Here is a 13251-nt window from a genome sequence, read left to right on the forward strand (position 1 = left end):
AAACACAGGTACATTATAGACCATTATAGAAATTCTTATTATAATATGTATGTTGCTACCTACACACAGACTCACAAATTAATGCATATATTTATAGAAGCTGCTGAGGAACAATGCCAGTGACTGAAACAAAAGAGCTTATGCCACTTCAGTTTTGTTTCTAGAGTCAACCTCAATACCTTTTCCTTTCCAGCTGAGGAGTATCCAACGTTGTCTGTTGATTCATTGCTTTAATCCAATAAATAAGGGCTTGAAAAACATATGCCACATGCTTTAGTGAGCAGACATCGAGAACAGGAAGAACATCCGAGTGCTCGTCATTGTGAGAACGCATCAAGGACAGTGCGTAGTTCAGGAAATCACCACGTGCTGACATCATTCCCTGACGGGCACTGAGTAAAGTTGCACGTCTAGTGAACGAAAAGATTGCATACAGAGACATCAGGCATGACAGGAGAACACATACTTTATTTATATGCCTTATATTTGAAATTTGGATGTATAATCTCAATGAACTCCACACAAAAATAGTGGTAACAAGCTACAAGCACAGAACAAGTAGTTAGGATGCAGTACATTGTAAACAGTTAATGCTCAAGATGAATCTAGTTGTCAGATGACAACTATTTGTTGCCAAATAGTGGCAACAACACAGAAACCCAACTTAAATCAAAACACTAACTACATTCCAGCACTGCAAAACTAGATTCCTAAGATGTCTGTGAATAAGATTTGACTACAAAACTGGTAACTCATATTGCATGCAGTAATCAAACTATTTTCATACCTTCTTCCCTCAAGTGTTCTCAAGCTGGCTTCCTCACGGGCTGTCATCCTTTCCCTTCTAGCTGAGTTCTGAGAAGCATGGAGAGGATGATTTGGATGCCCAGGATCACCAGCAGATGATAATGCTGAACCGTAACGCAGCTGAGCTTCAGTAGAGTCCATGATACTGACCATCCAATTCCAAGTAGGAATAAGCTTTTCTTCCACGTAATTCTATAGAAAAGGAGATTTACATGGTTTTACAAACAATAGAACTAGATGACAGGAATGAAATCTTCCTGATTCCCTACAAAGAGGCTGTAAAACCATGCTCAAAAATTACCAATGATTGGTTTCTGAAAGCTTTTTTGAGAATGCTGATTTACTGTGGTGCTATGCAGCTCTCATCACTTAATACTTTGATTTCTATAAAGCATTCTCACCAGCTCTCTCTCTTTTGGGCATCTCTTCTACTCCTCCCCTTATGACCACTCAGCATCTCCCAGGTGTGCACAACTCTGCGATTTTAGCTTAATTCCTGATTTTCTATCAGCTTTAACAGCCCTCATCCTGCTGTGGAATTCATCAGCCACATCTTTCACGATTCTTCACCCCTTGCAAATTACTCAGTGAAGAGAACAAAGTTAAGACCAGCACAGAGAACTATGTCTGCACCCAAGTCTCACCTCCTGGTCTCATCTTTGCTTCACCTGTTCCCCACTACTGGCTGATCAGCTTGCTTTTCTTGCAATCTGCTAACTCCATTGACCTGTCAGAATTTTTTGATCCAACATCAGTCTGCTTTCTTCATTCCTCTGCATTCTGGTATTCAGAAACATCCCTCACACTTCTAATGCACTAAACTAACAAAATGCTGTTCTCAACCCCATTTCTGTGTCTAAACGAAACCTCCACTGTTCAGTTTTCCTGTGCTAATATGAACTTCCTGGTGCCTCAGCTGGACAGATCTCCTATTCACTTTTCCTGTTAAGAATCTCCTGAACAGAAAATTATTTTAGTCCCCTCCATAATAAAACTACACTCTCTTATTTCTTTCCCTGTTTTTTACCCCAGTGTTTGATCCCAGAATATCTTTCTAACCTTCATCTCCCAAATCAGAAGTCTTTTCCTCCCATCACACTGTGAAAACAGAGCCATACAAATATCATGTGGCTCAATTACAAGTAAATATCAGCAGGTTTCCACATCCCTACACAGCACTACTAACAGGAAACAGCATCCCTTGATTTCCTGTACCCACACGGCAGCTCTGTTATTCTGACAGCTGACTTCTGTACTAAATTGAGTACATATAATTTTACCCTACACAGTATGCCCAGGTACATGTTGATACATACTTTCTGAACACTCTGGAGTCCCTCCTGCCTTGTCAGTCTCTGAAACTAATGTCTATACACGAAGGGGAAGACTGCTGTCTGACATGTATTTTCTCTACAGATGCATGTTTCAAAAACAGTCTAGAGCACTGTATAAAAAAATGTGCATAACATGGAAAGGATGACCATGTCCCCGAAGGAAGATACAGTGAATAGTACACTTACCTGTACAAAATTGTTTCTCTCATTAAATTACAGTAATTTCACGACCATAAGGCGCACCGGACTATAAGGCGCACCCCCCGGGAGTCGGTAAATTTTGCAACTTTGCAGATCAGATAAGGCGCACCGGACTATAAGGCGCACTTTTTTTTTTTTTTTTTTTTTTTTTTTAGCGAGGCTCCGCCCCCAGCTCCCCCCACGCGGTTGCTGGCCAAGGCCCCGCCCCAACCCGGCAGCCATTGGCCCCCGGGCCTGCCTGTATCCGCCATTCCGTGTGGCGTCCCCGGGGCCGGAAAATGCCCGCCGCCGCTCCGTGCGGTGTCCCCGGGGCCGGAAAATGCCCGCCGCCGCTCCGTGTGGCGTCCCCGGGGCCGGAGAAAGCCCTCCGCCGCTCCGTGCGGCCTCCCCAGGGCGCCGCTGCTCCAGAGTTCCCTGGTGCTCCGGGTGCCCCCATGTCGGCGGGCTTGCCCCGCGCCGCCACTGCCCTGCCTCCCATCCCTCGCTCGGCTCGGCGCACTGCGGCCCCGTCGGCCCCTATTGGGCTGTGGCCCCGCTGCCTCCAGCACCGCAGCCCCGCTGGCTGCGCCTGCCCCTATCAGCTGTGGCGCCGCTGCCCCCAGCACTGTGGTCCCGTCGGCCCCTATCAGCCTGTGGCCCCGCTGCCGCCAGCACCGCAGCCCCGCTGGCTGCGCCTGCCCCTATCAGCTGTGGCGCCGCTGCCCCCAGCACTGTGGTCCCGTTGGCCCCTATCGGCCTGTGGCCCTGCTGCCGCCAGCACCGCAGCCCCGCTGGCTGCGCCTGCCCCTATCAGCTGTGGCGCCGCTGCCCCCAGCACTGTGGTCCCGTCGGCCCCTATCAGCTGTGGCGCCGCTGCCGCCAGCACCGCAGCCCCGCTGGCTGCGCCTGCCCCTATCAGCTGTGGCGCCGCTGCCCCCAGCACTGTGGTCCCGTCGGCCATTATCAGCTGTGGCGCCGCTGCCGCCAGCACCGCAGCCCCGCTGGCTGCGCCTGCCCCTATCAGCTGTGGCGCCGCTGCCCCCAGCACTGTGGTCCCGTCGGCCCCTATCAGCTGTGGCGCCGCTGCCGCCAGCACCGCAGCCCCGCTGGCTGCGCCTGCCCCTATCAGCTGTGGCGCCGCTGCCCCCAGCACTGTGGTCCCGTCGGCCATTATCAGCTGTGGCGCCGCTGCCGCCAGCACCGCAGCCCCGCTGGCTGCGCCTGCCCCTATCAGCTGTGGCGCCGCTGCCCCCAGCACTGTGGTCCCGTCGGCCCCTATCAGCTGTGGCGCCGCTGCCCCCAGCACTGTGGTCCCGTCGGCTCAGGCCGCTGCGCACAACAAAGTTACAAAGTAGTAACACCTCCCTGCCCGCGCTGCTCCCGGTACCTGGGGCACCCAGGGCCGCCCCCTGCCTTCCAGCCCGCACTGCTCCCTGTGCCCGGAGCCGCCGGGGCCACGCCCCGCCTTCCAGCCCACGCTGCTCCCTGTGCCTGGGGCTGCCCGGGGCCACGCCCCGCCTTCCAGTCCACGCTGCTCCCTGTGCCCGGAGCCGCCGGGGGCCGTCCCCCGCCTTCCAGCCCGCACTGCTCCCTTTGCCCGGGGCTGCCCGGGGCCACGCCCCGCCTTCCAGTCCACGCTGCTCCCTGTGCCCGGAGCCGCCGGGGGCCGTCCCCCGCCTTCCAGCCCACGCTGCTCCCTGTGCCTGGGGCTGCCCGGGGCCACGCCCCGCCTTCCAGTCCACGCTGCTCCCTGTGCCTGGGGCTGCCCGGGGCCACGCCCCGCCTTCCAGTCCACGCTGCTCCCTGTGCCTGGAGCCGCCGGGGCCACGCCCCGCCTTCCAGTCCACGCTGCTCCCTGTGCCCGGAGCCGCCGGGGCCACGCCCCGCCTTCCAGTCCACGCTGCTCCCTGTGCCTGGGGCTGCCCGGGGCCACGCCCCGCCTTCCAGTCCACGCTGCTCCCTGTGCCCGGAGCCGCCGGGGGCCGTCCCCCGCCTTCCAGCCCGCACTGCTCCCTGTGCCCGGGGCTGCCCGGGGCCACGCCCCGCCTTCCAGTCCACGCTGCTCCCTGTGCCCGGAGCCGCCGGGGGCCGTCCCCCGCCTTCCAGCCCGCGCTGCTCCCTGTGCCCGGGGCTGCCCGGGGCCACGCCCCGCCTTCCAGTCCACGCTGCTCCCTGTGCCCGGAGCCGCCGGGGCCACGCCCCGCCTTCCAGTCCACGCTGCTCCCTGTGCCTGGGGCTGCCCGGGGCCACGCCCCGCCTTCCAGTCCACGCTGCTCCCTGTGCCCGGAGCCGCCGGGGCCACGCCCCGCCTTCCAGTCCACGCTGCTCCCTGTGCCTGGGGCTGCCCGGGGCCACGCCCCGCCTTCCAGTCCACGCTGCTCCCTGTGCCTGGGGCTGCCCGGGGCCGCCCTCTGCCTTCCAGCCCGCGCTGCTCCCTGTGCCTGGGACTGCCCGCGGCTGCCCCACCATGGCTACTCGGCGCTCCCGCGGCGCCGCCCCCCCTCGCGGCTCTCACTTCCGGGGTGGAAAATTTTGCAACTTTGTAGATCAGATAAGGCGCACCGGACTATAAGGCGCACTTCCGGGTTTAGGGAAAAATTTTAGTCATAAGGGTGCGCCTTATAGTCGTGAAATTACTGTATTTGGCCATGTCAAACAGTTCATGTCAAATAGAATGTCTAGCAAGAGACATCTAGCAGAAATCCCTAGTCAATTCTGACTTAACTAATTTACGTACCAGTCAGACATTGTTTAAATGAAATCAACTTAAGTTCCTTCTTTTTTGAAAGAATATATGTATACAAAATACTACCAATTCAATGAAATAAGTAACCACAGTTACCTTAGCCTATACTCTCTCTTAACATAAGAAGAGGCTGAGAATACTGGGACACTTCAGACTGAAGAAACAAACTCAGGAGGATTTTACCAATGTGTACAAATACCTGATAAAAAGGTATGAAGTATACAAAATCAGACTCTTCTCAGTGATAACCCAGTAAACAGACAAGTGGCAACACTTGCTAAGTCCCTTTAAACTCAAGAAAAATCCTCTTTCACTGTGAGAGCTGTCAAACATTTAACAGGCTGTTCAGAACAGCTGTGGAATCTCCATCCTTGGAGATATTCAAACCTAATCACATAGTCCTGAGCAGCCTGACCCTCAAAGAAATTTAGACTAGCCAATATGCAGAAGTCACTTTCCATCTCAACAATTCTGTAATTTCACCTAAAAAACATGAGCTGTACTGAAATTATGTTTCTCTATGAAAATTTCCATGTTCTTACCTGCAAGTTAACTGCGTCTTGATAAGTCAGCTTCACTGCAGCAGGAATCTGGGAGTATACCAAGTGATTGTACTTGGGAATCAGACCCATCAGATCAGATATCTGCCGTATCACAATACTGTATGCTCTTGCTAAGCTGCTTGCAGATGTTAAATAGCTGCTTGCATTGCTGGCTTCAAGTGCTGCAGCAGCTGCTGCAGCACTTGTACTGATGGTACCACTCCGACGTAGGTTTGAGGGATCAATATAAATCAAGCCCGCTGAACTTGCTAAACATAAAAGAAGAGATGACATTAAGGAACTCATTTAATATTTGCTATGTTGTTTGTGTATGGATTGATTTCATGAAGATTTACAGAAATAAACTTGTAAGTATTACTGACATCACAACTGCAACTGGCAAATAATTACTAACTACAGTAAGCATACTCAGATCTTAACTGCAACAGATATTTTCCCTTTTTTAAATTCAAAACTAGAACAGTCAAGATAGGTCAGCGCTATGACAAAGAGATAAGATTTCATCCTTAAGAGAATAAACAAAAGCAGAGGAAAGAACAAAGCCAGAGCTAGCTGGCATTCATGCATGCAATTCACTCAGACTTGCCTGCTGGGGTTGACGTACTAGAGGGAGCTGTGCTGGTAGTCCTCTGGTTTTGGGTATTCCGTACAGCCCACTGCATGGAACGGGGAGCCTGGGCAGCACCGTTGGCATGGGAGCTATTTGTGGTTCGCTCCAGAGGCTCATCAAGCATGAAAGTCTCCTGCTCTATGTCATCGCTCTGACTGCTGCTGCTATCAGAGTCACTGGAATCATTTGACTGAGAGTCATCTTCAGAAAAAAATGCTGGAACACTGCTAGCTCCTGTTGAGAAAAATAAGCAATAACTGACAGTTCCACACCTGTGCATGTATACATGTATCATGTCAGCACAGAAGATTTCTTTCATGAGAGACTACACTATACTAAAAAGGTTCAAATACCACTATTGAAAATGTTCAATAAATTACTGCTAATTCTTCACAGTTGTAATGAAAAAGCAGTATGATTACTTACACTTCAAAATATAAACTATGAAGTAATTTGATTTAAAAATTCTTTACTGATTCTACCTCTTGGAAAAGAATTCTAAAAATTATGTTTCCAAATTGGACAGTAAGGCAGTTGCTCTCAAAAGCCTTATAAGGAGTGCTCAGGTTTTGTATATTGATTTAAATAATAAACTATTGTTTTAAACTCCTACACTTAAAAAAAAGTGAGAACATTTCATTTCACTACAGAAGAGCACAAGATAATTTCTAACACATGCAGATGCTACGTAAGAGAAAATAACGAAGGGTCACAACTTAATGCATTTCCTTGTCCAAAGAGTCTGCACAGTACCTTACTATTAGAGCAAAGGAAAAACAGGAAATCTGGGGAAGGAGGAGGGTACTTACTCCTAGTATATAAGTTTAACCAGCTAGATTAGACCCAAAAAGATGTGGTGTACCTGCTTCTGACCCAGCAGTAGCTGCAGTGACAACACTTCTGCGCCCACTGGCATTGTCCTGGTTACTGTGGTTACTCTCACTGTCACTTTCTGTTTCAGCAGCAGCTAGCAAATCCAACTCCATATCACTGCCTATAAAAACAATGGACAAAACAGCTCATGTTTAGAAGACAAAATTGTACTTACTGTAGTGACTCATGTAAGACAGAAACAAAACTCAGACACTCTTACTATAGCATGAGTTAATGGATACTCAGGAGGGTCATGAAAGCAGTGCAGACACCCAAACCTGGAGCATGCTTTCTTATTTTCCAGCAATTAGCCACCTCTGCACCGTACACGTACATTTAACACATAGTGAAAATAAGGGTTTTTAGGATTCAAAATAAGTCACTCCAGCCAAAAGACTCCACAACTCTTCCTTCATACATATATACTAGGACAATTTACCATATGCTGTGTCAACTAGTATTTAAGGCACACTTGAAAACTTAAAAAAAAACCCTAATTAAATATACAGGTTCTATTCCAGTTTTAAGCTTTATGAATGAAATGTTTGAATATTCAGCAAATCAGTAAACAGATTTACTGTACTGTAAATGGATTGACTGGAAACACAAAGCACAGTCAGAAAGAGAAGGTAATTTTTTCTAAAATCATAGCTTTGGGTCATCTAACCCCAAACTAAGTAATACAAGACAAGTCATATTAATTTCAAACATTTTCATCCAGAATTAATTATCTACAAAATATGGAATCATAATTTAGTACTTTGTGATTTGAGAAGTAGCTTGCCAGGATTCAAATCACTTTTGAGAACACATCTACCATTGTCATGGTTTGACACTGGCCCGACCATCAACAACATTTTACAGTAGCAAACACAAAAGGTAAAATACATTGTTAACCAAGAATAACATCTGATACCTTTGGGAACTTAGTGTTTTCTCCTCAACCAGAAAAAGTTCACATACTTGTCTACTACATATTATCTCTAATTTTACACATGTCCTTCTGTAAGATGAGCAGTCTGGAACCCTTGGATTCTCTCTACTCATGCAAATCTCTCAAATCATCATCATTGGTGACTCCAAAGATGCTTTTCTTTGTGATGCACAGTTTTCTCACTCAAGCAGGAAGTGTGCAGGATACACATTATACATACCATCCTCATCATGCTCATCATGCTGTCCTTCTGCTTCAGCATTTTCTTCACCATGTTCTTCCTGTTCATCATGATGGTCTTCTTCACCAGCCACCCCCTCAACCACCTCAACCTGGAAAGAGATTGCAATGTTATGCCAACCTATCTCCAATATCAGAAAATCTATGTGTTTTCCAAATCAGAGTACGAAGTTTGATTTAAAAATACACACATTAGAAAGATGACCTCAAAATTGAATTGATGTGAACAAAAAATGAACTTACAGCCACAGTAGCTGTACATGGTTATACGTTTTATAGTGTTATGGGGAAAAAAATCACATACACAAATAAAATAGCCTTGACATTAGATTTTAATGCTATAAGGATAAAACTGACTACAAAACCAATGATTAGCTTCTAAACACTGAAGAGGTATCATCTGCTGAAAACCCCTCTAGCTTTCAACAGAACCTACATAATAGCTGCCATGTGCTGAAAGACTTTAGAACATTTTTAATAGGAAGAAATAAAATAGAAAACAACAATCGCAGAGTTCTATTAAAAATGCTTACAGCACTGTAAGATTTTATAAAGTACTACTTAACATCTTTTTCAAATCAGATGCATGGATTTCAGGTTCAGATGTTAAAGCGTGGGCTAATGCATTAGGTGTGCCATATTGAGAAAACAAGTACAAAAAAGAAAACTGACCTCTTCTACATCAGCTGAAACAATATCATCTTGTTCCTCATCCCTGCCACGAACTGGTTGTGACTGGCTGATTCGTCTCTGCTGAGGATTCCTTATTATGTAGGATGACTGAGATTGACTAGAACTTAACAGAAAAAAGTAGATTTGGACCTCTGGTTATTACTTAATGGAAAGCTAACAAAAACTCCAAAATAAAACCACCTTTAAGAAGTCTTTGAAAAGAAGACATAGTAAGCTTTAACAAGTTTTACCTGCTAGACTGGTCAGACGATGGTCTGGGTGGCAGAGGCTCCACAGAAAACAGTTCTTCACTTCCCTGCATGGCATCTATACTAGTGCTAGCAAGGGTAAAGGGGGCTGTAGGACGTGCAATTCCCATCCTGACTGGAATAATTAGAGATTCTGCTACATTGCACAACTCTTCAACAGCATAGGGCAATAATGCCTGGAATACACGTTTACATTTTCCAATTGGCTGTGGAATAAAATTGCTGGGGGAAAAATATAGAAAGATAAATGTCAAATACATATTTTTTCCCAAAAACTTCATGGCAATATTAATTGTCCTAATTTTTTTCTCAAAAAATCATCAGTAAGAGATACATGCATTTGTGTGTATAGAAACAATATGCACCTATTCAAGTCAGTGAAAAATATTTATCATTCAATAATTCAAGACTAAGGCTTGATATCTAAATCTACTACTGACAAACAACCATACACTGTAATTTTAATATGTTTCAAAAACCTATTTCCAAAAACACTAACACTGTAACAAAAGGATTGGTATGAACATGGAAGTTTAACAAACACTTCATTAAGAAGTTACATGACATACCAGCAACTACTGTGCATTTTTCCAAATCTGTGTACAGAATACAAAATAATTCAGATTTTTCTGCCTATTGTTGATTTTTACCAACTCATTTTATAAGAAAAAAAATAAAATAAAGGAAAAAAATCCACAATCAACACACATCTTCACTTACTTCTTCTTTTTGGAGGAAGCCATCTCCACACTAAGAATGACAAACACTCTTGCCACAGAACGCAGGAATCTCATTGTAACAGCAATAGCTTCTTCTCTGCGTCCTGGTGTATATTTGTTTTGTAGTTCCTTTACCAGAGTACCCAGCAAAGTATCTAACAGCTGAAGAAAGAGGTCATTACAATTCATTAACTGCGTACAATTTTGAAGCATGCAACAAGAGATATTAAAACTTAAAGGGAGATCACAGTCATAACAATATAAATTCACAAAACCAAGAGTAACTTGAAGTTACTTTCAAATTAGTTTCCAAGCATATGACCTGAGATACCTTACAATGCCATATTATTCAGAAAACCTATGTAAAACATGGTTAAGAGTGCTTACCAAAATGTCTGCTGTGCATTTGACAATAAGGCAGTGTGTGAAACAGTCCAAGCGAATAGTTCCACTTTGCTGATTAAGGTAAACTTGCTCTTCAGGCAGAAGATGACCTATTCTACTGCTTGCACTAAGACTTGGAAAAAAACAAAAAAAAAAGGAAATAAATTTATGTCAGTCAGCACATGTCAAATAGCAGATCAAACTTTACATCAACAATTATGTGTAGATACACACGGGTCTTTATTTTCCTGGGAGCCAAACATGATCATGGATTTCAGTGCGTTCCAGTCTTGTAAAACACGTTCCAGCGCTAGCTGGGCAAAACGAGGAGGTTCTAAATCATGATCAGGCATATCAGAATCTAGAAATACAAAACAAAAAAAATATCAAAAAAGCATAAGGAAGAGGTACTGAAATATGGAATTTGCCATTAATTTCACTGAAACAGATCTTACCTTCAGGATTTGCAGTTTTACGATTACGATCTTCCCTGATTCTAGGGGGTCTGTACTGGCAGTGCTCTACAGTTTGCCTAGCAACTGTCTGTACTAAAAACAACAGCAGATGTTCTCCCCTGTAATGAAAAAATTGTTAATGGAAATACAATACACCACATATATTTACCAAATAATTTTAGAAATCCTGCCCTAGTCAATGCTAACATGAACTTGCCTGCTATTTGGCATGGTAACAAGATTTGTGGTGGTAAGCAGCCGGTAAAGGAGATCAAGGCGAGCAGACTTTTGTCCAGCAATTAGTGTTTTACACTTGCACTTTTCCCAGCAATCACAGTAGGCTGTTGGGGATGTTCGTTTGAGCCTACAAGAAATAGAAAAGGTGAACTGTAACACTGTTCAGTAACATACCAAATCTTTTCCTCACAAGCTGAGAGTGTTAGCGTACGTGCTTAGATTCCTTCTGGAGTTTTTTGTTTCTGGTAGTTAGCTAAAACCTAGCTTTAAAAAGAGAAATACAGATTTTATATTTGGCAGCATGTGATGTTTGTCATTCATGTTTCCTACACTCATCTTAAGAGGGCAGTTTCACTACAGAGCTTTTCATACTGTCTCAGTAATAACTCATCCAAGATAATTTCTTCCCTAAAAAAGCCTCCATCCAAGAAAGTTAGGCTGAAAATACCCATGACATGCAGTAAAATCTCAGTAACTGTTACGGTGCTGAGAATATCTTTGTAATTTTATTTGTTAGCTTACTATAGTGAGGATATTAATTCTGTAACTCTTACACCCTGTAACAGCAGCACAGAACACAGAACGCATGCAGCTTCAAAGCTTTGGGCCAGGTTAATCTGAGATTTCTTGGTTGCTCACTTTTCCCTTTGTTACAGTAGACTTTAAAAGATGAACATCCTGCATATCTTTCTAAAAAAATCACAAGATTGATCTGTCATCAGGATGGATAAAACTCTGATCTGTCATCAGGATGCATAAAACTCTGAGGGGCACCCAAAATGAAAATACAGTATTATTTAGATATAATGTTCTCACAATATTACGCACTTTGAGAATTATTCACTCACTCTAAATACTACAAAGGGGAAAGTACAAAACCACTTCAGGTCACTCTTCCAATTCTGACATATTAAATAAATTTCATAGAGTAGACACTATTTCATTAATCTTCTGTTTCTCTAAGTTTGGAAGACTTCAAACAATGAAAAAATTTATGAAGTATCAGTAAATAAAGGAAACTACAAAATATTGATTTAATCATAAGAAATGGAACACAATACTTACTTGCAGTCATGTCCCTTGTGACAGACCCTTGCACATTCTGTGCAACAACAAAGTGATTCCAACAGGCCACATGTTCGGCATTCAAATATATCCTAAAAAAATGGAAAAGCAATATTATGCATAGTTTTTTCCTTACAGTGCTTGCAATCTCACACTATTTCAGGTCACAATAAAACTGCACTTGTCTAAATTGATGCCTCAAATTCGAAGTAGGTCAGTTCTAGAAAGTGAAACTTAGTTGTTAAGTTAGAATACTCAGTGTTTGCTAAGAGCCACGTCCATCAAAATTCTTGCCAAAGTTAGCCAGAAGGGAAAAGCCACACCTAGTAACAACCATGTTGTGAGGAACACAGTCAGCTTTGAGACTACATAGCAGTTCGGGGAGGCAGTAACTATAACAAACTTCAAAGTCCCAGTAATTTAAACAATGCAATTAATAATTAAAAATCAGATTAGTAGACTAACACTACAATACATGGTTGAAACACATTCCCATTTGTTTTAAAAAAAGGGGAAAAAAATACTTACTTGGTTAATATGTTCTGCACCAGTCCAGGTAAAACTGCATGTATCATTACAACACAAAACATACAAAGGGGAGTCATCTGGATTTGTACCAGAAGGACAAACCATTCCCATAAACACATCATCTTCTTTTTCACTGGAAGTTGCTTCAGCTAAAATAATAGAGTAACAGTGTTAAAAACAAACTCCCCCAAGAAAAAACAAAAAACCCCACCAAAAGAATCCACTCTTGGCAGATGCTTGCCATTACAAAATCTCATACAGCATTAGAAGTTGGAATAAAATCTGTTAGAGCTTTTTGAGAAAATTTTCTGCTTGTCACATTATATCTTATAGAAGCCACTGCAAATTCCTGACTGAAAAACACAACCATTATCTCTTCCCCAGTTTTAAATTCACTGATATTTTAATCAATTTAATGAATCACCATTTTGAAGGATTATGGACTATATTCTTAAAAGGAGTATTCTTGTCCCACACAAAGTCCTCCAGAACTGTGGTGTGACAAGGTCTAATGTGCTCAAGTTTTTCCCTCAATTCAATTTCACATATTTCTCCTAAAAAATTAAATACCGACATTAAAAGAGAGTCGCAAAATATTTGTCTAAATCTTTTCAGGAACAGGATCTAGCTTGGCG

At 44.2% G+C, this 13251-nt stretch overlaps 1 protein-coding gene across 9 annotated transcripts in view; it reads right to left on the reverse strand.

Annotated features, from left to right (window-relative positions):
- Positions 1 to 13251, reverse strand: part of UBR5 (ubiquitin protein ligase E3 component n-recognin 5) — an 88171-nt gene that overhangs the window by 13667 nt on the left and 61253 nt on the right. For 8 of the 9 annotated variants that reach the window (XM_033079631.2, XM_033079613.2, XM_033079586.2 and 5 more), the window contains 15 exons: positions 12617 to 12765; positions 12089 to 12180; positions 11004 to 11150; positions 10787 to 10905; positions 10566 to 10692; positions 10335 to 10464; positions 9949 to 10109; positions 9211 to 9450; positions 8960 to 9083; positions 8268 to 8379; positions 7103 to 7234; positions 6217 to 6474; positions 5610 to 5878; positions 788 to 999; positions 180 to 410 (listed from right to left, as the gene is read on the reverse strand). In XM_033079631.2, coding sequence (XP_032935522.1) covers positions 180 to 410; positions 788 to 999; positions 5610 to 5878; positions 6217 to 6474; positions 7103 to 7234; positions 8268 to 8379; positions 8960 to 9083; positions 9211 to 9450; positions 9949 to 10109; positions 10335 to 10464; positions 10566 to 10692; positions 10787 to 10905; positions 11004 to 11150; positions 12089 to 12180; positions 12617 to 12765 — 2503 coding nt within the window. The remainder of the gene's footprint in view (positions 1 to 179; positions 411 to 787; positions 1000 to 5609; positions 5879 to 6216; positions 6475 to 7102; positions 7235 to 8267; positions 8380 to 8959; positions 9084 to 9210; positions 9451 to 9948; positions 10110 to 10334; positions 10465 to 10565; positions 10693 to 10786; positions 10906 to 11003; positions 11151 to 12088; positions 12181 to 12616; positions 12766 to 13251) is intronic. The other variant, XM_033079578.2, reaches the window with a different exon arrangement.

This window comes from Catharus ustulatus, chromosome 1 (genome assembly GCF_009819885.2).
Source record: "Catharus ustulatus isolate bCatUst1 chromosome 1, bCatUst1.pri.v2, whole genome shotgun sequence".
Lineage (NCBI taxonomy): Eukaryota > Metazoa > Chordata > Aves > Passeriformes > Turdidae > Catharus > Catharus ustulatus.